Source organism: Excalfactoria chinensis, chromosome 12 (genome assembly GCF_039878825.1).
Source record: "Excalfactoria chinensis isolate bCotChi1 chromosome 12, bCotChi1.hap2, whole genome shotgun sequence".
Classification (NCBI taxonomy): domain Eukaryota; kingdom Metazoa; phylum Chordata; class Aves; order Galliformes; family Phasianidae; genus Excalfactoria; species Excalfactoria chinensis.
The window spans coordinates 1920826-1946058 of NC_092836.1; the positions used below are offsets into that span (position 1 = coordinate 1920826).

At 44.2% G+C, this 25233-nt stretch overlaps 1 protein-coding gene across 5 annotated transcripts in view; it reads right to left on the reverse strand.

Moving 5' to 3' along the window:
- The window catches only part of LOC140257622 (contactin-4), a 250817-nt gene that overhangs the window by 39987 nt on the left and 185597 nt on the right, over nucleotides 1-25233 (reverse strand). For all 5 annotated transcript variants that reach the window (XM_072347049.1, XM_072347045.1, XM_072347047.1 and 2 more), the window contains 5 exons: nucleotides 20919-21021; nucleotides 20206-20390; nucleotides 12306-12442; nucleotides 10736-10865; nucleotides 6509-6659 (listed from right to left, as the gene is read on the reverse strand). In XM_072347049.1, coding sequence (XP_072203150.1) covers nucleotides 6509-6659; nucleotides 10736-10865; nucleotides 12306-12442; nucleotides 20206-20390; nucleotides 20919-21021 — 706 coding nt within the window. The remainder of the gene's footprint in view (nucleotides 1-6508; nucleotides 6660-10735; nucleotides 10866-12305; nucleotides 12443-20205; nucleotides 20391-20918; nucleotides 21022-25233) is intronic.

The following is a 25233-nucleotide window of genomic DNA, read 5'->3' on the forward strand; positions in this document are numbered from 1 at the left end:
TGTGTTATACAAATAACAGCTGATCTGATGGCTCTGTAAATGAACACCCCTTGCGAGGGCATCGTGACGGTGTTAACTCTTCAGAACATGGTGGGTAAGGTGCTTCAAAGGTCCATCAGTCTCCATACTGAAGGCACCGAAACACATTGCTTTTCAGAAGCCATTAGAACACCAGGACTTCCAGATTAACTCTGACTCTGGGATACAGTGAAGAGCAGCAATGAGGCACTTGCAACAATCTGGACCTGAACTGCAGAAGCCACCTCTGCAAAGGAATCTCGAGCACGGCCTGGAAGCACGGCTGTCTCCTGGCCATAATTTTAACGTGGCCCAAGCTCACTGGGCACGCTGCACAGTGCTAAATGCTGCGACAACTGACCTCCATCACTTGCAAAAAACCAGATGCAGCATGGCTCTGTGTGTGCTCCAGTGTGCTCATACATCATGAAGCTTGTCAAGGCTGTGAGATAATGGGACCAACTGGGAGAATTTCCACGGTGAGCTCGCCTGGAGTATCTAGGTCAGATCCTGCTCTAACAAAGCGCACTGTGAAGGCCGCTTTATACAGAGACTTGTTTAATTAAGATAACAGATGTTGCTATTATATGAGTACTAGTCAGTGGCTGTTTAATTGGACACTTTCATATTCTTTGCTACCAGCGCAGAGCATCATTTGTCTTTTATGAATTTCTTCCTTACAATTAAACTCTATAAACAATGTGCTGTATATTCACAGAAAAGGAACAGCTCTAATGATGTAAAGGCTGTACACAAACAAGAATGGGAGAAAAGTAATTTGTTTGGGGGCTTAAAACTACAATTATTTTTCTTTCCTGACTGAGAACAAGTATGGTAGGAGGGTAAATGCGACTTCCAATAGCTTCAGCAGAACATTAGGAATGAAAACCATTGTGAGTACGTATTTTGAACATACACTATTTCACAGGAAAACACGTTATATTTTGACATGTTCTTACCAAATGCTCCAGACAGCTGACAACAGAACAGGGAGCACTCATTGGCGAGGCATGGCTGAATGGGAAACTGATAAACGCCTGCATTTCTCCTTGAATGTCAGAATTCTAAGCCAGGCTATGGAATCAGCCTTGCTGCTGCACCACAGTCCAGCAGGATGGCTGGGCAACAGTGCTATTGCAAACCACCAGGCTGGAGAAATGCAGCATTTTCCCCCCAAAAAGCTATCCTGGATATCCTGCACATGGTCTGCACTGTTGGGAGCTGGGAAGCAATGCAAAGCAAAGCAATGCAGGAAGAAATGGTAAACCCAAACTTAGTATCTCACTACCTCCTCCAGAACGGTGCAACCCTATGGCTTCATGTTCTGGGAAGTGACTGTTTGTGTGTCTGACAGACTGGAATCTGAACTGAAACCCTTTGTGAAAAATATAGAAGTGCAAATCTTATCAAGATACCAGCATGTAAATTCAAGCAATTTCTGTATGGGCAAAACAAGCACCAGGTGAAACAGGAAAGATCTGCAAGGAAAATTATGTGAATCTTGCACTACATCTAACAGCCCCTTCCAGTGCTACTCCAACAAAGCCATTCCATGCCAATAGCAAAACACAGCCCTTGACCAATCCCACTGGAAATGATCATAACGTCTACTAACAAAATGACCTTCACTGGGAACTTACTACGAGTTCAACCTGTGCAGATGAGAGGCAAAAAGTCTTTCAGTGCAGATCACAGCACCAGCGTCCACTTAAACACTCCTTCCCAGATCCCAGTGCTTCTGCGGCTCATCCCTTGGATGACATGCACCAACGTGGCAGCACCTGCAAGTCTGCTAGGAAGCAATGTTGTTTTGGCAGCTATGGAAAACTGTATGAAAGAGATTCACCTGTTTCACAATTAAGCTTGAATAAACTGCTTCATATCAATCGAATTAACTGCTTATTTTAATGCCAGCTTGCAGCACTCCAGACAGTTCCAGGAGTTTCCTTTACTTACGCCCAGCTCCGTCCTCCCCCCGTACTCAGGAAACAGGAATGAATGAGGTGAGGACAGCAGCAACTTCTGCTTTTCAATGGTCTAAGGATGAACTGCTTGTACTTGCAAGTAGCACAGCTCTCTGTGGGAGCCGCGCTGTAATTATGAACAAATTGAGAGCTTTCTATGATAAGATCACCTGAAAATAAAGGTCTTAAAACATGAGTCTTGGTAATAAATTTATGTAATGTTGTGGCATTAGATGTAATTCAGTTATTACGAGAGGATTAAGAAAATCCTGCAAGAACAATCTGGGCGCCGTGACTTCCCCTCCCACTCCTGCTAATGAACACTGTTACGCAGGGCTCATTAGTTAATGGAAGGTTTTCCAGACTTGTGAGTAACTCTGGATACCTGTTTTATCTTGGTGAATCCCTGGTAAAATTGGCCTCCACCACTGTGACTGCACTGACATCTATGAGCGACTCTTTTGCTCCTGATCAAAAAGTAAAAGACATGGTTTGAATCCGCTCCGTCTTTCACACGATGCAGTAAGTGCAGAAGACCACATCTCTGAATATAACGTCTGTCTGACTCCTATATGCTATGTATCCAATTCTGTAAATGACTGTATTTCATACCCAAAACCTCACTTGACATTGACTATTGGTATTTCACAAAACCAAGGGAAATGAGGATGTGAGACTGCAGGAAGATAAAAATGCCTCTGAGAATTAAGTAAAAAACATTGTCTGGCTTTGGCTGTCTGAGCCCCCCCTCCTTCCAGGGGGGTTTTCCTGGTTTGAGTGTCAGCCCTCCTTGGGCAACAACACTCTGTCTCCATCTCAGAGGCCCAAGTCCAGCATCAATCAAACTGATGCTGCGGGAGCACAAACCAAAGACAACCTATGCAACAGGATCCCAGCTCATCAAAGCCGGTGTTATTCTGCCCCATCTCCTCTCCCAGCATTGGTGTGGAGGGTGGAAGTTAGGTTGACAAGCAGCGGCCTCACCTGCTCCTACCCCATCATGCACTTACTAATTAGGGAATGATTTGTAAGGAGTGGCATTAAGCAGGACCGAGGGCCTCCCCCACAGAATGTAAAGGCTGTTGTGTATTTGAAGAGAACATAACAGAGCACCAAGAACAGAAAACAAACTCTTCTATGTAGAAATAGAGTTTGTTTTCAAAGCAGAATTTGCAACATATCTGTATCTGTGCTGTAGCAGTTTCTGTATAGAATTTACCTTCTGGAGTCAAGCTACCAACGTTTATTTTGACTCCGTCAGGCCTCCAAGGCAGGATTTCCATTATTATGGAGATGAACTGCCTTTAATGACTGCAATAATATAATTGTACCTCAGGGCAGAATTTCTAATAACATGATTGCACAGTTCTCAAACGCTGGTAAAAGATGTCTTCAGGGCAGGTTGCTCATTAGGGGTGCAGCTCACACCAGCATGGCCCCCAGAGAAGAACATGAAACCTCAAGCAATAAAGCTCTCTTTTTTCCATGGCAGCCTCTGCCCTCTGGGCAAGCATTGAACAACGCACTTAGTTTTGCCTCCTGGATAGCAGTAGCCTTCAGAGCAGGATTCCTGGCAGCCAAACCCTATGCACAGTATTTCTGTTCCCAGAAAGTTGTCCCTAACATTACGTTCCATCTGAAATGCCACAGGAGCTCCCGGAGGAACGCTCCAGAGACTGCCACAGTCCAAGTCATGCTGTACATCAGCATTCACAGCCAGGACCGGCACATTAATGATGCTTTTGTTTCTACCTGGAATTGGCAGGACCATCCATATTGATTAACCTTCACATGAACAGGTTCAGCTTGGAGAAGGATCCAGATGTTCCGGCGCCTCTCTGAAGCTTGATGGACTCCTTAACATCAGTTAAGCTGGAGATTTCATTTAAGTTGTATCTTCCACACCTGTCTCAAAGTTCAGTTTTGCACCCCAGGTGAAGAGATTTCAGCAACAGCTTTTCTTGGCATCTTTCTTATTGTATCTCAAAAGACTTTTTCAACAGCCAAGAAAGTTCTTGTTTGAAGCCCACTTGTAAATGTGGGTGGAGGGACATCCCCAGATTGGACTCCAGTCAGCCCTGCTGTCTCAGGGACACAGGGTGAAAATAATGCTTCAGTGATCAGAGAAAGCAGGAATGGGCACTGATAAGCAGATGGTGGACACACGGCCTGTCTGAGCCCTGTGCAGTCAGACAGTGCTGACGAACAACACCACGACTGTATCAGTCAATATCAATCCCTAATTGCACTTTTTACACAGTCTCCAGTCACAGATTGCAGGGATGGCATGTAATAGAGGTGATGATGAGGATTCAACATCCTCATCCCCATGAGAGACACAAACAACAGCGTAGAAGAACTAAATAGGTTCAACGCCAAGTAAATGGAGCGGTGCTCATTACCATGGTTTGCCAGAGAGGCCCTGCTGGAAAATCTGGCCAGTGGAAAACCCCAGGGCTGCAGCAGCAGCAAATTTCACACCTGCTTGGGTACATTTCACATCTGATTTCCCATCCAGGGCTGGGTGCCCAAGCAGGAGGCTCTGGCCAGGCGAGGTGTGAGAAGCACAGCAGTTCTGCTGTCTGCATTTCAGTTCAGCCCTCAGTTACTTTTTTCCCCAACTGCTGCCTCTCACCAGGAGAAACGAGACCTATTTCTCCCCCATGTGACAGAATCCAGCCATGTTTCAGTTCAGATCTTAGCAAGCTTTTAAGAATACACCTGCCTTTTGCCATATGGAGTCTGCCTTGGGTGAAGTTGGGTCACAGGATAATGCAGTAGTTGTAGCCCAGTGAACTGCTCCTTAAAACACATGGACATGTGTTCACTTCAAGGAGTGCTTTGGTGTGGATTCCCTCATGCCTACCACAGTGTGATTTTAGTTGACAGTGTTTCAGGGAGGTGTCAGTGCCCCCTTTTCCCACTTGCCTGTTTTCACAGAGTCCTGAAGAAACCTCCTGTCTTACGAGGTGTAGGCTTTCCTCTAAGCGCTGGTGAAAAGTGGTTGAAACACCAACAGCCTGTCCAAATAGCCAGCTCAGAAGTTATTTCTAACAACACACACAGGCAAACTGAGCCTGGCTGTATCGTACAAGTCATGAGCCCTTTCCCTTAGGAAGCCAGGATCCAGGGGCTTCTGCTGTATTACAGCAGCTGACTTTTAGGAAAGCTTGCAGATGAAAGCTTTCACTTTGTTAGCACCACACAGCAGTAACAAAGCAAGAAGTACAGTTGCTCTCATTTCTTTCCTTTCCTAAACCCTGGCTAAGATAAATCCAGGCCTCCTCTCTCAGTCACTCAATCAAAACGAGATGAAACCATAGCATAGCAAGGAGAGCAGCTTCGGGGAGAACAGCAAATTCCAGCTGCGGACTGGAAGGGAAGAGATGCTCTGAAAGCTGAGCACTTGCTACTTCCACCCCCTCCACAAATTCCACCAGAAGAACAAGCTACTTTGCTTTAAAAAATCAATGTGACTTCATATACCATAACATCACCCTTCCACAGCTTTGTGCCTTGAATGGTAAAGGAAGTTCTTGACATCTGTTATCCAATTCCCTTTATTCCAAGAGGTGATCAAACTGTCCATAGACAACTGCCCCCTAAAGACCAGGTATCAGACACAGTAATTAAGTCACAAATATGTTCATTATTTTTACTTATCTGGCTGCAAACAAATATTTCCATACACATCACCACATTAATGGGCATAGCTCAATGCCCATTACAGGCAGATTGGCTGGAGCAAGCCTAGACCTTCCAGTTCCAATTCTAAGAGGTTTAAGCTTTTAAAAACAACAGTTTTCTCTAGTTTCTGTCTCCTGGGTCTCTAGTCATAGGATAAGAATGCACACTCCTCCCACAAATGCACTGCACTGAAAGAGGTGCATCACACCTTGAGGTGTCCATAGCAGCTCTACAGGACCCTCTCTTAAGAGGCTGCAGGAGCAGGACAGGTCACACAGTGAGCAATAGATCACTGCAATCACAGGAGCAGTGACTGTGGATTTAGAAGGTAGGCTCTCACTTCCTTCTATTGCCCTCCCTTGATTTAAGAAAAATTATATATATATATATTTTTGGCCAGCCTGAAAAAACCATCTCCAAATAGACGTCACGACTGCCAAATTAATTACTGACCCCAAACAACTCCTGTCTGCAGGACACATTGAGTAACATACCAGGACTGTGTAATTGGCAGTGGAGAAGGTTTCAGCAGTACTCTCCTGGGAAGCCTTTTGAAAACCAGTGGCTATTTAGAGCAATCCAGAGACAAAGGATTTGCTTTTTAGAATGTATCTTTATCAGCTTCTAGGCGGGGATGCTTCAGTAGTATGCAGAGATGAGGATGAACACAATGGGAATAGAAATTTCACCCCCAGTTCCTTGAGATTGAACACTGGCTGTTTTCACATTTATTTGCAAGTCAATTTTGGGAAGCTATTAATGACAAATTTAGTTTTCATTGCTGAAAGCCCCTGGGTTGGATCAAGCCAATGAAAGAAATGGTTTCTGTAAGAAATTACCTCTCATTTTCTCTTAGGATGTCTTTTCCTTTCTTCCAAGAATAAGTAGGTCTGGGGGAGGCTTTGGGCTTGCACTCGATGATTACTTCACCGCCCACTTTCACAAGAGTTAACTTTTTCAGCAGCGTCTTGGAAAAGTCTGGCCCGACAGCTGGAAGAGTAAAAAAATATGAATCAGATCCCACTCTGGAAAAGAAAGTCGGGCTCTTGGGAACATGACCATATCCCAAGGATTCTTCTCACCTGTTCTCATTGTTCTGCCTTAAAATCTGATTGTTTTGTATTTACGGTAGTTGTGTGAAGAAGATCTTTTATTTTGATGCTATAAAGGGAAGAGACCTTGGCACAGCCAGGTCCTGAACCAAGCGGAACAAGGCAAGACTTGGGATGTCATCAGGGCATGGAGAAATCTTCCATCATCTGCCCAAGTACCGTCACAGTGCATCCCTCAGCTCTGTGCAAAGCAGTTCAGAATGGCAAACAGCAGAGCAGTGCAGACAGGCTGCAGAATGGCCACAGGGCAGGCCCGGAGGGGAGGACGCTGTCTGGCCCCCAAGGACTGCTCATGATTGATTTGATGGGACCCAATGACAGGCAGAGCTCAGAGGCAGCTGCCTGCAACTGACTCCCCAAGGAAGGCCAGAAGGTTTTTGTTTATATCAAACAGGAAAGTTATTTTTTCCAGTACAGAAAGCTCAAAGCAGATCAGGGGAGGCAGCGTAATGGTTTGATGAGCAGCTCTTGCCACGCTCACTGCATCTGTGTAGCACAAAGCTCTGCTCGGGCCCCTCTGCTCCCCTCAGACTCTCCCCATCTCCTTGCACTGTGCCCCCTGCCATGCTCTCACATCCCTCAGCCAGCAGCAGTTTGCTCGACTTCCTTTCTTGCTGCACTCTATAAGGTGTAAGTTTAGATCACCATACACTGCATCTGCTTGGTGCTCCAGAAAAGGATCTAAGGGTCACCTGGAGCAGCCGGGAGACAAAAAGCTGCTACGGGAGACAAGAAGCAAATTCATTTTTCCTACAGCATCTCTTCTGCCTCCGTTCTTTTCAGTATCATTCCTGCCACAAAAGGGCTGAGAATAAAAAATAATCCCACACTGACAATGGGATGGCCTTTATGTTCTAATAGAAGCCTTCTGTCTTCCCCTTATGTGAATAAGAGCTCACTAATCCCTTAGATGCCCTGTCTGCTGTGTCTAATCATAGAGGAGTGATTCATTTTAGCATAGAGGAAACTGCATGTTATTAAAAACTATAAAAAAGCCTTCTGAAAGACAACACCGGATATGTAAAATGCTTCAAAATTAAAGCAGCAAACTGAGAACAACTCCCCAGCAACGTGCTCAGAGCCAGATGAAGCATTAGCCAGATCATATTGTTGTAACACGCTGTCCCTTTTTGGAAATGCTTTCAGGTGATGTCTGAAATGTATGGGCAAAGGGGATTCCTGAACTATCCAGTGATTTCCATCTCTGTAAGGCACAGTTTGGATTGTTTCTTTACAAGTCAATGGCTACTTCCCTCCTGCTCCTGCATGGGGAGTTGTGCAGTGTGGGTTTGTGACGACTGATGAACAAAGCAGTTACCAGAGGATCAAAAAGACTGAAATTTACGGGGAAGAAGGAAAATCTACTTTGATTATGCAAGGTATTCAGCACAGCCACAGAACGCATTGTCCATAAGGAGCAACACATTGCTGGGAATCTCAAGAGGCTGCTGCTCGGGTCTGATAAGCTGTGGAACAGCTTCTGCTACTGGTCATGCTTAGGGCTGCGATGGGAAGCTAGAATCTGAAATTCAGAAATCCCTGGGCTCAGTTCTCAGCACTACCAGAGCCCTTCTGTGCCACCTCAGGGATAACGCACTGAATATCTCCACACCTTGCTTGTAAAAGGAGGATTTAAATTACACTTTTTTTTTTCACTCTAAGCTCCTCTCCTGGCTTTTTATTTAAACATCCAGCCAAAAAACTCTTCCAGGCAGTGATTGCATCTTACTACAGGTTTTTACAATGCCCAGCACAACAGGACTCTGGTTTTAGCTCAAGACTCTGGGCAATATAATTGACAACAATAATAGAGAAGCATCATTCTGAGCAAAGCTCTGTGAGTAATTTTCCATCACTCTTTTTCGCTTAATTTTGCCATAAGCCTCACCTGCTAATATTGGTGTTTAATCATTTCAAGTTCTCGACATCAGGACCTTATAAAATAACCATTTTTATACTTGGAAAGATCCCTCTAACAGCCAGTGTTTCTCAGTGAGAACTCAGAATATTGACCTACTTTGAAAACTGCAGTGAAAGGAAAAACACGCTGTTTTCCTTTACTAATGTGCCAAATTAAATCACCGATCCATAGAACCGAATCTGCAGCACAGCATTCTGGTACTTCTCATGTGACACACAGAAGCAAGATTGTGTAATCCAGATGGGAAGTCAGCCATGTGCCAGCTATCCGGCAGGTTTTTAAGCACAGGTTTCCCAAGGTCTGTGCTCTCTGTGCCAACACGAGGCCTGCACTGGGACATCCGTCTGAACTCCAAGACTTGGGGAAGACAGAAATCACATTAGTTATAATTACATCCTCAATGTTCAGTTCCATCTTTTTCTGTGGTGGTTCTGCCTGAGCTCAGCGTGCAGTGAGAATGCTGTCTTGCTATTGCAGGTCTGGTCCTCAACTCCTGCCAGGAGATGGACTCGATGATCCTTATGGGTCCCATCACAACCTGGGGTATTATTCTATGATTCAACCTACAGTCCAGAAATGCCAGTGACCACACACTCAGGACCAGCTCCAACCCCTCACTGGGGTGGCTGGGTGATGGCAGCACCCACTGACAGCCTTTACCTCCTGAGACAATCTGCACTTCCAGCAAAGGTTCATTTCTACAGGAAATACATCAGTGGTCTTATTTGAATTTCCTTCACGCAGTAACACACCCAATACATCTTAGCACTGCAAAGTCTGATTTATTGAACGTTATTGTACTTCTCTTGAACAGCAACAATGACAATCTTTCAAATGATTTCTTTTTTTTTTTGCTGTGTTGCTGCTGATTAAAATGACTGATACTGAAAATGCCATAATCAGTAAAGACCTCGTGCTTTGTTCTTCGGAATGATGTGGGGAATGATGCTATTGAACATATGCTTTGAAAACAACTAAAGCACTATTTTTTGTTGCAAATTCGATTTAACTATTCAAAGCTACATATCTACTTTGACTTAAGGGTTCCTGGGCCCGTCACTCATACACAAGCTTTCAGAGTGAGGTACAGCATCACAGGATGGCTGAAGTTAGTGGGAGGTGGCCTTGTTCCATCTCAGCTCAGCCTGATCAGGTTGCCCCCAGACCTGACCAGCTGGGTGTTGAGTATCTCCAAGAATGGAGATGTCATAATCTGTCTGGGCAACCTGTACTCATGTTTGAAACACCAAAATAAAGATTTTTTTTAATATATTTAAATAGTATCTCCTAAGTTTCAGCCCACGAGCATTGCTCTTTTTTGGGTATTGGACACCACTGAGACGAACCTGTTTCTATCATCTTTACTGCCTCCCATCAGGCATTTACACAGATTGATAACATCCCCCAGAGCTGTCTCCATTAGCTTCCCATTAGGTTTGTTGAAGAAAGCAGTGGGAACAGCTTGCCAATTCAATACAGAATAGGAATCTGGAGACTTCAATTCCATTCTCACTCAAAGATGCATCTTCTGGATTCCATGTTAAGTCTGATTCTAACTGTTGGAGGACTCAATTCACAGGAGGATCTCCTGATATTAACTGGAGTGATTAGGTTAGGTATATACAAAAACAGGGAAGGCAGATGCTGTTTTCTTGGCGAGGCTTTAGGACTGAAGCATCATAGTTTTGGATGGTGAAAGGTCTGTTCAGACAGAAGGGTTTTCAACATCTCCTTGGGACAGTCCAGAGCACTCTGAATTAAGGCAATGCTTGGGTTAGCAGGATGTGTGAGCAGGCTTGCCAGCTCTCCATGCTCTATCATTTGGATAAATATGAGAATAAGACATGAGGTAAAGAAATCTGTTCTCCACTGATCTGCTTTCTCAAGTTTTCATTTCATGCCATACTTAAAAACCACAACTTGTCCATGATTCTCAGCGGCGCCTCTTCAAATGTTGAAACTTTGCAAAACTGATCTGGGTTAAAGCTTTGCTGATTTTGGAAGGATTGCAGCACTCAGGAAAGTAAACTTACCTATGACACTCAGTTCTGCACTGGCAAAAATGGTGCCGTGTCTGTTTTCTGCAACACACTGATACATGCCGGCATCCGACAGGCTGACATTCCTTATGGTCAGTGAGCCCTGCTCTATCTGAACTCTGCCCTGTGGGAAAGAGTGAAACAAGAAAAGAAGTAAATAAGGAGACTCCTCCTTGGAAAATAACCCCAGCAGGAGCTATGTCATTTTGCATGCCCATGTAGACATAAAGGCAGCTATAACAGGAAGAATTTGCATGCTCCATTCTATTTGTTTGCCAACTAAATTTATGTCAGCTTAAATGGAAAAAAAAACAATACAGTAGCTGGTAAATGCAATTTAAGTTGAAGGACTTTCCCTTGATTTCTCTTTGATTTAATACCTAAACCATTCAGATTAATCTCCCTTTCAAGCAGGTGAACTTGAATCAAAAAATGTACTTTTTTTTCCCCCATGGTGACATATCACAGCCAACCTAATTCTTTAAAATATTTAAAACAGTGATATTACAGGTATATATGACAAAGAAGGGTAGTTGGTTGCCATCTTAGCTACAATGGGAAATATTTAAAACCCTCTGCAGTTTACTGCAAACAACATAGATGTTAATAATTTAATGATCCTTCACTTCGTATCAGCCACTAACACGATTTAAGTACAAGACCATCTGCTAGTGACCAGCATGAAGCAAGTAAAATTAGTGTGTGGAACAAAAGACCACAGTATCATTTGTCAGCCTAAGGATATGGAGCTCACGTTATCAATTTTAATAAGTACAGCAAAGTGTTCCCTCCCTCCCCAGGAGTTTCACCATTAAAAAATAGTAATATAAAGAGCTATCGGCTTTCTACTTGGCCGTAGGGTGGAAATTTAATGTTTGTGCAATCTTTGTCAGGGTTTGATCAAATCTGGGCAGCCATGTTCTTTCACAGTAAGTGAAGGGAAAAAATGCAGGCTACTGTGAAACCCATGCTTTGGTAATTTGTTTTAGTTTGTTGTTATAATTGAGGCAATCACAGGACTGTGTGATTCCCCTCGGTGGCACGAGGAGCAGGAACCTGCCCTGTTCCTAAAGATCCTTCATCTCTAGGCAGTTTTTGGTGTCCCCAGCAATGCAGGCTTCTGGTCACCCACAGATGGGCACAAGCTGGGCAGCAGGAACAGGAATGCTGCTGTAGACCAGGAGAAATTCTAAGGTTTGCTTAGCAGCTGCCTCAAAACCTTAAGCTGGAAGAATGAATCCAGGGCAACCCACAGCCCCGTAAGGCCATTACCACATGTGCACGTCCACTCTCAGATTCGTTGGACTTGTAGATCTCTCATTTCCGTGAGGAACTTTAAAGCTGTTGTGCATCCTAGATGTTATTAACAGCTTTCTGAAGCCAACCCGTGCCCAAGAGAAAGAATGGGGCATTTCCCTCTTCTCCAACTCAGGAACTCAACCACACAAAGAAGCACCCACCAAGCATGACAAGGAATTACCTACAGAGCAAGTGGATTTCAGAGCATTGCCATCACTTCCATCCCTATTAGTCATAAAGTCATAAGAAGAGGAAGAATTCCTACCTGAGGCAGTAGTGGTTCACCATCCTTCAGCCAGCGGTAGGAGGGCTTCGGCCTCCCACTTGCATGGCACTCCCAGAAGACATTTTCCTCAATGGCTGCGTGTACATCACTGATCTTCTGAATCCAGTTGGGCTGAGCTGCAATGCAAAAGTGAGCAATAAAGCCTCGTGTCTGCCAACAACAGCCTGCTCTCCAGCATGCCAGCAAACAGCCATACATTTCTTTCTTTATTATCACATGTAAGAGTTTGATTTGGGCCTGACCCATGGAGTGCTGCCACATGAAGATGTTTCATGTGTACAAAAAACTCTCTGGAGCCAATCATTATATTAATGATGCCGAACATCTCCAAAAACAGATCCTGGAGATACACTTTGATGGAACTCAGTCAAACTGGTGCTGGCAAATTTCAGGCACATAATTGTATCTTCAGCTGTGTTTCACGTATTATCATCAGAGCTCAATGGCTTATTTTAACATCCAGCTAAAGTTTAGTTAGACTCCCACATGCAGAATTACCCCTTGTTTTAGGAAATGACACAAAACCTCCTTCTGTTGTTACTTTCACAAACACCACCAGCCTACATTTATTTACAGTATTTTTGAGAAATTCCCATTACAAATAAAGGACATTCAGTCCTTTTAGTTGTCATTTACCCTACTCTGAAGTAAGAAAATCTGAGAGACTTAGTAGGAAGGTGTTGCCAGCAGAGGTCTCCAAGAACCTGATTAATCCCTCTCCACATGCAATCAAGATAAAAAACAAATAAGATTTCTCCCAGACAAAACAAAGCAAAACAACAACAACAAAGTGCATCTCTTTGGAAAAGAGACAGGAACCAGAAAAAGAGGCCTGAAAGAATAAGTTAAAAAATACACAAAAATATTCAGTTGAACACTTGGTACGCCTATACCTAAAATATTGATATGTGTAGTGTTAGGTGATGCTGGGTACACACACTCAGAGAGCTGAGTGCCTTTCCAAACTCTTCTCAGGCTGTGACAGATGTGTGCCTAATTCCACCACTACCACATGGCACGCGTTCCCTCTCACTGTGTCTATAAACTAAAAAGCTTAGTAGAAAGCTGAAAAACTTTGCACAGAATCTGAAATCTGCCTGAAGAAATACTCTAAGGGACTTGCAAGAAAAGCGGAAAGGAAAACTGAATGTAATGATGTTGCAGGAGCAATAAGTGAAAATGGGAGGCAAGCAGTGTTTGCATCTCTGACTGCATCTCTGACTGCATCTCCCGCCATGTATTGTTGTGTTAACCTTGTTTATTATCTGTATCTAAAGTTATATGAAAAGGAAAGGGTTTAAGTGTAAGAAGACGAAAGTCAGCTCTGTCATTTAAAGTAAGAACCTGAACAACCCCACGCTACTCCACAGGATCACTGGCTCAAGGACATTCGCAAATTACTCATGAGTTTAAGTATTTATTATTCTAAGAGCATCTAACTGATAATTTTGAAGAAAGTCTTATGATGCCGTGAAAGGAGCTCTACAAAACCACACAGACCCATCTGCCTTTTTTGCAGTGCTGAGTGTTTCACTGATTTCCCACATGACAACAAAAAAAAAAGGCAGACAAAACAACCAAAAGCAACCTGCAGAGAAGGAAACCCGTAAAAGGCACAGTAGGCCCTATAGAATATAAATGTAAGCAACGTAAAAAGAAAAAAACACATATATCCTTTTGGGGAGCTAAGTAAACTCAGTTTTTTATCCTTATTTCAATTCAGTACTTATTCTTATTTCAGGCAATCATAGTTCTCAATGAAGGAAAGTTCTTACACATGCCAGTGAAAGACTGATATCCATCCAGTCTTGATTTTACAGTGTGCAGGTTACAAATGTGAAGTCTTACCCAAGGCAGCATTGCAGATTCTGACCACAGTGCTGGAACCACAGGAGCCACTGCCAGCACACCCACTGTAACACATGCATGGCACCTGCGGGCTTGCCCCACCATCCATCCTTTCCAGTTATTTAAACTAGTTAAGCTTCCCACCCTAAAGCTATTTTGTGCTGCAGGTGACTACAGAACAAGTGTATGAGGTTAAAAATATAGCTCAGTGAAACCTAGAGGAGCCCTACGTTTCCCATGAACTTCATTCTCTGCTGCTCTTTGGGAGATGTTTCTAATTAGGTCAAGCTCTCCTTTGAACAGCTCATTTCAGAGAATACCAGGCATGCTCTTGACTTAATCTTGAGTTATACACAAGGGTTGGTTCATGTAGCAAATATGTTTGAACCACCAAATGAGAGTCGCCACAATATAATGAAATTTGACAGCCTCCCATTGGGGATCGTACCAAGACACGGTAATGTGACACAAGATTTCAAGCACGATAATTAAAATAATTCAAATAAGGATACGAAACCTGCCCTGTGCTAGAAAATTTTCTGGTGTAGCTGCATTATTCAAGATAATGACAAGGTTTAATTTTTTTAATTTAATGGCTGGTAGTGGCGTTCTTGAAAAAGTCCTTCATTTAATTTCTGTGGCACTGAGCAAAGAGGAACTCCTGCATATGATGGAACAGGAAATATTTTGACTCTTTTAGGAGTGGTTTGATGTTGCTGGCTTTGGTTGGAATCTTTCAGGAAGAAAAATCTGGTACTAAAGCAAACAATGACACAGAAGTTGATTAAGAATTCAACTGAGTTGCAAAGAAAATTCATAAGCTGCATCTATAAAGCAAGAGAAAAATGTTAAAGCATGATACTTGCACGAGGGTAGCTTGAAAGAAAAAGGTGAGAGAGCTGTCTGGAAACGGTACTCAGGTGGGCAGAAAAAATGTGATGGCATGGGTCTAAAAAAACCAGCAAATAAACACTTTGCCTTTTATTACTTTTCAGAAGTTGCAAACACGAAGTGGGGCATTTTAAGCATGGTGATTAAGGACGTTTTCCCAGGTATTCTCTTTCTTCTTCAAGAGAAAAGAATCTAGAATGAGTCTGTCCTTTGTCATAAACTGAAAGGCAAAAGTTGGCTCTGGAAAGTTGGATCAGAAATCACATCCTCAAAGGCTTTTCAAAATGAAATGATAGCCGGTGATGATGCAACGCATCAGAAATAAATAAGAAAAACAAAGAATTATGGGAGTGACATGAGAAACAAAATGGAAATGAATCTGTAGGCCTTTATAAGCTTCTGCAAGTTCAAAACGGCCAAAAAGATTGGAAAAAATGAGGTACTAATACATACACAGAATCCAATTCTTGGTTGGTGTATATTGATTTCAGTGTTCCTAAGCCAATTTATAGCAGCTGATGACCTGTGTAGGCTGCGTAATTCATCATTAATGGCAGATGGAAGGCTGAATGACTGTCCATTACTATATCTATTATGAGGAGACTGAGCCCTGAGCCCAAGACCAGAGGAGCCTAAAGATCAGAAAGCTAAGCACAAGAAATAAGAAAAACAGATGGGAGAAATACATGGCTAATTAAAAATAAAGACTGTAGCCAGTGTATAAAGTTTGTGCAGGCAAGTGTATGAGTCACCCTGGCCCAAGTGGGGATATAGTTTCTGAAAACAACACCTATATGTCCCTAAAACGTCAATCCCAACCACCACAGGAACATGAAACCAGACATTAAGTTACCACTTTTCCTTTCCTTTTCTTCATTCTTTCATCCTGACCCCTGCAGGCAATTGAGGACAATCTGAAACCTGTACAAGACTCAAAGGTGTGCAAATCTCCACCAGAGTCATTTGCTTGAATGTCACTAAATCAGGTCCCATCACTTGCCCATGTCTTTGAGCAGTTCAATACTACCACTTGGGCAGGCAGTCTCCTTTCTGGCTTTCTAGAAGACTACCAAACCAAACCAGACAAGGATCTCTGCTTGGGACTAAAATATTAAATACCAGAGGAAAAGAAACAAAGGAGAATTCAAAGGAGTTAATCTAGCAGATAAAAACTACTTTAACTGCCCTCTCCTTGTATTCAATTCCTCTTCCATAAGCTATTCTGCACCAGTACATGATTCTCTCCCCTCTTATATCAAGTTCCAAAGGTCTGTGTGCACAGGCACATGCACACAGGCCGGACCCCAGGGACTGATGTATTTTTAACCACTGATGCTCAGGATGCAGCTACCCAGGAGAGCAAGGAAGATGTGGGATGCTCTTTGAGTTGTCTTCGTTCTTCATTTCTCCTATCTGCTTTAGTTTCTCCTGACAAAGAGCTATTTTTAGAAAGCAAAATGACAGTAATTTGAACACATTTCCCTGAATCTTCTAGAAACAGATTTCTCTCTAAGCAGGTTCCTAGCCATCCTTAGGAAAAGGGGAAGTGGAGGAGAAAGATGCCCGTTCTCCATGCAGAAACCCCCTATGGAGGCAAGGCTTCCTTCAGGCAGCACATTATTCAAAACTCATGAGTTACTTTCCCTCCTGCACTCAAGTCTGAGCAAACCCACACACTGCTGGTAAGCCAACATCACCCATGGAGAGCACAACCAGTGGCGAAGGGCACTGCAGTATTTGCTCCTAAACACAGCACTGCTCAAGGACAGCTTTGGTGGCTGGCAGGTCTCTAGAGGGTGGTTAACAGGGAGTTAAAATGGCACCATATTCTACCACAACACAACATTTGAGAACTTTAAATAAAATTGAAGTGCCTGAAAGTCAGAACTTGCTTTCTAGAGAGCCTGCGTAACAGACAGAAAACTAGGGTTACTAGTGAGACATGCAAATTATAATTAATAATAACACATACTGGTGCTATTTATGCTCTTTTTATTGTGCTTTATCAGCCCAGTAACTCATTTTCTTTCAAGTGGTTTTGATTTTTTCAGCAAATAATTTGTGATCCAGGGCCTAAATGGAGCACAGACACACAACTCCCCTGATTTGAGCTTACACAGATTTCCTTGTCAGACTTCTAGCAACAGCGAGGAGCAGAACGGGATTTCTACATTTCAGCTTGTTTTAGTATCGAGTGGCATAAAGTAGCTTTAGCAGAAATAAAACCCGGGCTCATTCATGAAAAGGGGACTCTTCTCATTGTAAAATTAAAGAGCTGTATACATTCCTCATGGGACTTCCATTTGAGAAATATTTAATCTGAAAAGTGGCCCAGCCAATTAAATGGTTTCTGCTGAATATTTTACAAAGTGCTGCAAAGAACGGTAATTAGTTACAAATAAGCCTGTTTCTTGCTAATACAGATGCCGCTGTGCTGATGCTTTCAGAAACCATTCTGCCTGCAGTTTTTTCTCCTCACCTTGGTTCCAGAGAGATGCTTGGCAGGGAATGCATGAGCTCAGCTCAGCTAAAGGACTCCCAGTCCTTGGATATTTTCCAACACAGGTCCACGTATCACACCAGTCCTTGGATATTTTCCCTCACTTCCAGGCTGTATAAGACAACTTAGATCTGACTGCAAACACCAAAGCCAAACTGCTTGTTTCTTATCCTAACTCTGGCAGAAACAACTTGATGGTGCTGCACCTTCCTGGCCCCAGTGGTCCCCTCCCTCCTTCTCCCCATTTGGGGTGCTGGGCCCCAGCAGCCTCCTCCAGCATCAGGTCCAGCATGTCTGTGGGAGCTAAGTACAGGTGGGAATGGAAGACAGTGGCTTTCCAGTTTAATTTGCTGATTCTCCAGAGCCAATTTCAGGTACATGGTATCAGGTTAGGAGTGGCAGATAGAACAAGAGAGTCTTATGGCAAAAAAAAACCTGAGTGATCTATCATTCAGAGGTATAACAGTCAAGAAAACAGGTACAAGCCACAGTAATTGCATTAACACTAACATGTTTTCTATCGTGTAGGTCTATCTATCAAGAAGGACATGCAGCATTCAGAACAAAGGCTCCTGGAGAACAACAAAGCACAGACTGTTGTAGGGGCTCAAAGCGGAGAAAATGGAGGAAGAACAGATCTTGCACATTTAATTAACCTTTCCTGCTGCAACGAGGATGTCAAACAACTTTCATGTCACTGATATGCTAACAGAGGAAAAAATAAACATTGATACAAGAATGAAATACAACAGAAGTCAACCTTTCCTGACAACTTCCAGGAGCACTGAAAGAAGTTGACAATGCAGGCAGGGCCGGGTTATCTGCAGCCAGCAGGCAAATTTGAATTTCATTTTCTTTTCCTTCTCTTTTTTTCCCCCTATACTATGCACACACGCAGATAACTGGGTTTAAGAGTGCCACTGTTAGAGCCGGATTTTAATCTCCAGGGCTGTGCTGTGACAGTGCGACTGTGTGATGCTGTGCACAAGCCCAAACCCCATGTCCCACATCTCTGAGCAGCAGCCCCTACCCCACCAAAGCAGCTCCTACATCTCCAGCACTGCTGTTATGTTTCAGTAACAGCGTAGTCACTGAAACACAGTTCTCAACATTAAAAAGAAAAGTGATTGCAGGAAAATAGGTGTCATTCAGTCTCATCTATTCATATGAAATGCCTGCGGTAAGTTGCCTTCCTTAAAAAAATTCACTGCCATGTGAAACTTGAAAGCCCAGCGTACAGAAAATAGAAAACCCAGCCTTTTTTACTGCTGAATGGCTGCCACGTACAGGCTGTCCTTGAATGCTGAGTATGTACAGACTGACAACTCACCATCCTGAAGATGAGGCTGATTTTTAGTGTATTACGCTTAAAAACAGAAATTAGCACAGGCTGACACCCCTCTGCTTACAGGATGAAAAGGAGATGTAAAGATAGTTCCCAACATCGCAAACAACAGAGAGGAGGACGCAGCGCTTCCCATGGAACCTTTATCATCTGTGCTGAAAAGACACCTGAAAATTGACACAAGCCATGGCAGCAGGTTTTTTGTATGGTCTGCTGCCCATCGGGAATGAAATCCAGACTGGGTTACTCATTAAATCAATTAGATGATAACCTAACATTTGCTATGATAGGAGTCTACCTAAGGGCTGAACAACTGCAGCCTTGGCCCTGGGCTAAGCCAAACTGTAAAACTGATGAGACATCCTTTACTGTCCATGTGAGAAAAATAGAGAAAAACAAGACCAAAACCAGAAATCACACAATCCTGTTGTGGAATCTCTTTCTATGGGGATACTCATTCCCATCTGGACATCTACCTGTGTGACCCATTGTAGGCAACCTGCTTTAGCAGGGGATGGACTCGATGATCTCTTGAGATCCTTTCCAATCCCTGTGAGTCTGTGATTCTGTGAATCAACCCCAAGTTCTTCACTTAACACACAAGATTTCAATCTGTTCTTGCTATTTAACACCTCTTTACCAGTGCCTGCCTCATTCAACCGTAAAAGAAGAAATGCTCATGTGAAACAGAAACTCAAAAACATCAGGTTTCAAAACAAAACAGATTCACAGGATACATTCCAACTAAAAAAGTTCCTGAGTGTGATAGCAGCAGGTGCAGAAAGCCTTTAGGTGTCCCTGATTCTGCAGGCTCTGACAGCTCTGATGTAGTTAAGCCCTGCTTTCCAGGCTGGGCAACTACTATTGGTGACCCCTGCTGCAAACAGTCCTTAACTGGTTATACACAATTAACATTTATTAACACAAGCTGGGGATTCCCCCTTGTGTGGGGTAACGCACATAATAAATCACAAGCTGTAAGCACCACCACGAATCCCTGCTCAGCACTCCCGGCCACGGGAAGAGAGATGAAGCAGTTCAAGTTCCTTCTGTGTGTTACCAGGCCAATGTCCTCCCAGCAATACGGTTTTGTTTTCCAGCAGCTCTGATTCTCAATCCATATGTGCTATTCAGACAGGTTTCATTTCAAATTACACCCTTTTCAAGATGTGCTGTTCATAAATTAAAGTCATTTTAAAAATCCACACCCCCCCCGAAATGACTTTCTCCCCAAATATTTATTGCACATCACATCTGATGCAATAAAATCCCCTAAAAGCAGGCAATCTGCTTACCATAAAATGTCAGCTGTCCTCGTGCCACGTTCTTCCCTCTCACATTTTCAGCAACGCATTCATAGAGTCCAGCATCTTCTTGCTGAAAATTTGGGATCTCCAGAAGCCCATTCGATCTGTGTCTCCTGGCTTTTCTGGGTATCTGTTTCCCATCTGCTCTCCTCCAGCTGATGGTAGGAACGGGGCTAAACGAGAAAAAACAAAGCAAGTAAGGCTTACAGTAAGAGCTTTGGGTCCTATCCTGCTAACCTCATGTCTGAGCAACTGGAAACTGCTTCACATTTGAATATGTGGTCAGTTCTGGGATCTGGAATGATCTGCATGTACATACTTGGTACATCAATGGTGAACTGCTCATATAACCATAAAGCAGGAGACTGTTATAAAAACATTGTTTTGACAAAACTGGAATTGGGTTTCTGCTGTGACAATACACCCATTTTCTTATCAATCCCACGATTTCATTTTGGAAGCGCTGCTATTATTTACACTGGGAAAAATAGACAGGCCTTAGGTCTAGCGTAAGCACTCAGAACTGACGATGCACAAGTGTATCTGTACAAAATAAGTCATGCTTTTTGGTGAGCAAAGTCCCCGCTCCCCAAGTGCTTTGTAATGAGTTGCTGGCGACAACAACTCCTGCTGCAGAGAGCGAGGGACCGCCAGCCCTCCAAGCTGCGCTGTACGCCAGCAGCAGAAGGAGCACAACTTACTTTCCCAGGGCAAAGCACTCCAGTTTCACCGCTGTTCCTTTTGCAGACGGAACTGTTTCTGGGAACTGCACTTCTATTTTCGGCTCGTATTCCCCCATCACCCCTGCAAACATAAAAGAGTGGCTAAGGCTGGGCTGAGGTTTGCCAATAAATTCACAAGCGTTCCTGTGCTACTGCGCGGCTCTTCTCTACATCATTACTTGCCCAATTAATCCATTCATTTTAAACATGGCCTGTTTCTAACAGCCGTGCCATGTGGGCTCTCTTCCCATTTACTGCCAGAGGAAAATCAGAACCAGCGCTCCACACCATCTGCCACAGATTAACATTTCTTCATGGCTGCATTACTTTTTGCTTTTGAGTATTCAGGGGTTTTTGCAGGTAACTCGTGAAATAAAGCAATAATAAGGGATGGGGGGCTCACCTTCTAGAAAATGAAAAGCGGAACAAATAGCCATTAAGAAAAGTTTCAAAAGCACTGGAGCTAATCAAGGCTTCTATTAACTTCAAGGATTTGGAAGCACAGAGATCACAGCACATTGATGGGCTGTGGTTGTGGCACTGCTTCCGATGCAGAGGTAGCGTGAGGTGCCTTCTGGCTTTTCTTTTTCACGTTTCAAATGGTTTAAAGCTGAAGATGCTCACTCTCAGGCTTACATTGGGTGTCCCCTCCCATTCTGACCTCTGCACTGCACTTTGTGCTGCACTACCAGGTTACATCGGCATTCTTCAACATTTTCCTTTCACGTAAGTCCTGCTGCTACGTTGCATAGAGGGCAGCTGTTGCACAAAGTCAGCCATCCAAATGAAATGTGTTTGTTAAAGATATGGATGCTGTCCCTGTACACACGTCCTGGCCGGCACACAGAGCAGGAAGCACGTGAGTCTGCCTTTGCTCCAGCATTTACAGATTACACAAAAAGGAATTAAGGAGCACAATCCCCATCAGCTCATTAACAGAGCAGCCCTGAAGGGCTGGGAGATTCCAGTGCTACGGAGGCAAGGTCTCTCTGCTCTCCTGATTGTGATTTACCAAATGGTGCCTAAATTCCCCCACACTCCAAACTAAATATTTGCTGGGAGAGCTGCAGGCAGGACAAGGAGCAGCCATTGCCCAGCTGTTCCCTCGGACAGGGCTGCACAAACAAATGTTTGCAAACAATGCAGCTCTCTTGGCTAATATTAAAATTTACTGAGATCTTTTCCCCAGGGAGCGTTTCTATATTCTACGGTGCCACAAATCTGGCAGGGGAAGAACCATGGAGGCTGGGGTTGGCATCCCATGACTGATACACATTCTATGCCAGCCTGGCCAGATGCAGCCAGGCTCCTCGCTGCCTCCTGCACAGCTCAGTGAGGACTTCCTTCCACCTCCAGCCACTGCCCTCTCCAAGCAGAGCTCCCCGGTGCTCTGTCTCAGGGAGGGTGCAGCACCCCCAGCCCATGATGGGGCTCCACTGGCACTGAGCTGAGAGGTGGGAGGAACCTCACAGAAGAACATGGGAGATGCTCACAGGATCAGTCTGCATGCCAACGCTTAATCCAGTCCCTAAAAAGCAAAAGCAACAGGAGCAATTCTTTCCTCTTTCCCAAAGCATTAATTCAGCCCCCTTATGTAAAGTAGGCTGTAAAGTATCATTTGACACTAACGGGCTATTTAGGAAATTAAGGCAGAATGTATTATTAACACATTCGTCACCTGACAGATCAGGAGATGAGGAATGGGAGGGAAAAAAAATGGTTTTTTGCCTTCTCTGTCTTTATTGCTCAGCCTCCCTTACCTTGGAAAGCTGTGACCCTGAGGGGACAAAGCCAAGGCAGGATGCTGAGGGTGCCAGGGCTGTAGGGCAGATCCCCTCCTTTCCCTTACACGGAGGAACTGTGGCTTGACAGCATTACTGCAAACACTACCCACTTCAATACCAGCATCTGCACCTGGAAAACCACCAGGATAACACGGCAGCCCCAACCACCCCTCTGGTGACACCAGGTGTACATCAAGCTCTGGCTTCCCTGCCTTAAAGGAAAAACACTGGTGCATTGGAGATATCTCGATATCAGCCAAGCTCTTTTTCACACAGACAATCCTTATTTTTTCCTCCTGTTCCTGGGTGAGTTAACATCTGACTTAGCATTGCAGGTGGAAAGAATAAGGGAGAAAATAAAAGGCTAAAAGAGAGCCTGGGTTTGTAGCTTGGAGGATGCTTTCAGTGTCGTGACACATCAGATGCTGTCTGCGTTTGCAGTTCAGAGGATTTTGTATTTTTATCCCAGTTTCAAGGCTTAAAAATGTGCTTCTGGATGAAAGTTCCAGGAATTCAGAAGCAAACTCATTTGTCTGAGGATATGCATTTCCTGACAACACCTGTGAAATGTTAAAGTTTAATTGGCCCATACAGCTGCTGCTGACGGTAATTTCATTCCAGGTCTATTGCAGCTCTTTTCCACTATTACTGTTTTAATTTTGATGTAAAAACCCAAAGTGCATTTTAAAGAGGAGAAGTGGAGCACTGCAGAAGGGCTGCTGCGGCACTGGGACTGCAGCAGAGAAGTGCCAGGCAACTGCTTGGCACTCACAGGTCCCTGTTCTGTCTCAGCTGCACTGAGAGCTGTGCTCCCGGTGGATGCCTTCAGGCTTTGGGGTGACTCCCAGCCTTTGGGTGCCACGTGTATTTGGCTCTTTATTATACTGCCCATCATGGAAATAATGCAGTGAGCCATTTCTGTGCTGAATGAGATCACGCGTTGTTGGGACAGAGAGCCTGGAGTACCAGAGGCATAGCACAGTGTGCTCCTTTTGCCCCTCCTGGAGCCCTCTGGGGTTTCATCTCATAGAACCATAGAATGGCCCAGGTTGGAAGGGATCACAAAGATCATCAAGCTCCAACCCGCCTGCTGCAGGCAGGGCTGCCAACCTCCATCTTTAATACTAGCCCAGGCTGCCCAGGGCCCCATCCAGCCTGGCCTTGAACACCTCCAGGGATGGAGCATCCAGAACCTCTCTGGGCAACCCATTCCGGCACCTTGCCACTCTCTTGGTTAGGAACTTTCTCCTGATATCCATCCTAAATCTTCCCTCCCTCAACTTAAAACCATTTTCCCTTGTTTTGCCACTACCTACCCCTGTAAAGAGTTGACTTCCATCCTGTTTGTAGTCTCCCTTAGGGAGGAAGTTCTTCCAGGGAGGAAGAGCTTTCTGAGGATAACAAATGGTGCACACAGCAGCAGGAGAGGAGCCTGATTCCTGCAGCTCTGGTTGCTAAACAGCTCTGCAGACAACAGCTGATTCGTAACTCCGGAGCTCCACCAGTGAGAACAAGTAGGAAGAGAAGCATAAAGGCACAGGGAGAGAATGCAGTCTGTCCATTGGGTCAGGTCTTATGCTGCATTCCTGCATCTTTCCCTTTTGCAGCCTGCTTCTCAGAAGCCTGCTATGGTAAAGCAAGCTGTGCTTTAAAAACATGCTGAAAAGCTGTTTTCCCAGGATGATCACATGTAAGTAAAATAACCATGACTAAGACGGCAGGTATTCAGCATACAAAGCCTAACTGACTTGTGGCTGAGCCTAGAAAAATTACTGCAATACGTTGAAGAAAAAAGGTGGAAAAACCTTGTGGGGGCTCAGGCAGTGATCCCAGCCCTGTGAATGTTGTACAGCAGCCCAGGGAGGGCAGCAGCTGCTGGGCTGGGGGGTGGGAGGCTGGAGCTTTGGCCACAGAGCGAACACCCAGCTACGGCTTTTGGGAAAAACAGATTTCAGAGATTTCTGTGAAGTCTTTTTGAGAATTCACAGTGTGTATTTCAGAACAAAGCCAGTCAGGCGGTACCTCCAACACGTGTAACGCCAATCTCTTTTGTGCAGGGCTTGCTGGAGGCGGTCAGCAGCCCCAGCCCAGGCTGAGGATCCCAGTGCTGCAGCCCCCCAATGGGGTCCCCCTCTGGAGCTGCACAGGAATCCCACATGAGGGGAGTGGGTCGGTGACTTACATTAATCCAGGGAGACACATTATGCTTTTTTCCCCCCATTAAATTCACTAATTGAAGTTAAATGGAACTGAAACACTAACTGCTGATGAACCAGCCTCTGAGGGTACTGATTTAATGACATAGGGCTGTAAAGCAAATAACATGTATTGCTGGACATGCCAAATAGGAGTACAAAAGATAAACACAACATGTTTGCGAATGGCAGCACCTTGTGCCTCGTGTTTCACTCATTCCTCTTGTTCCCACATTCACTATACTTATGTACATGCTTCACTCTTCAAGCACGATGCTGTGTAAAATCCGTTCAGACTTTATAGGGTTATTCTAC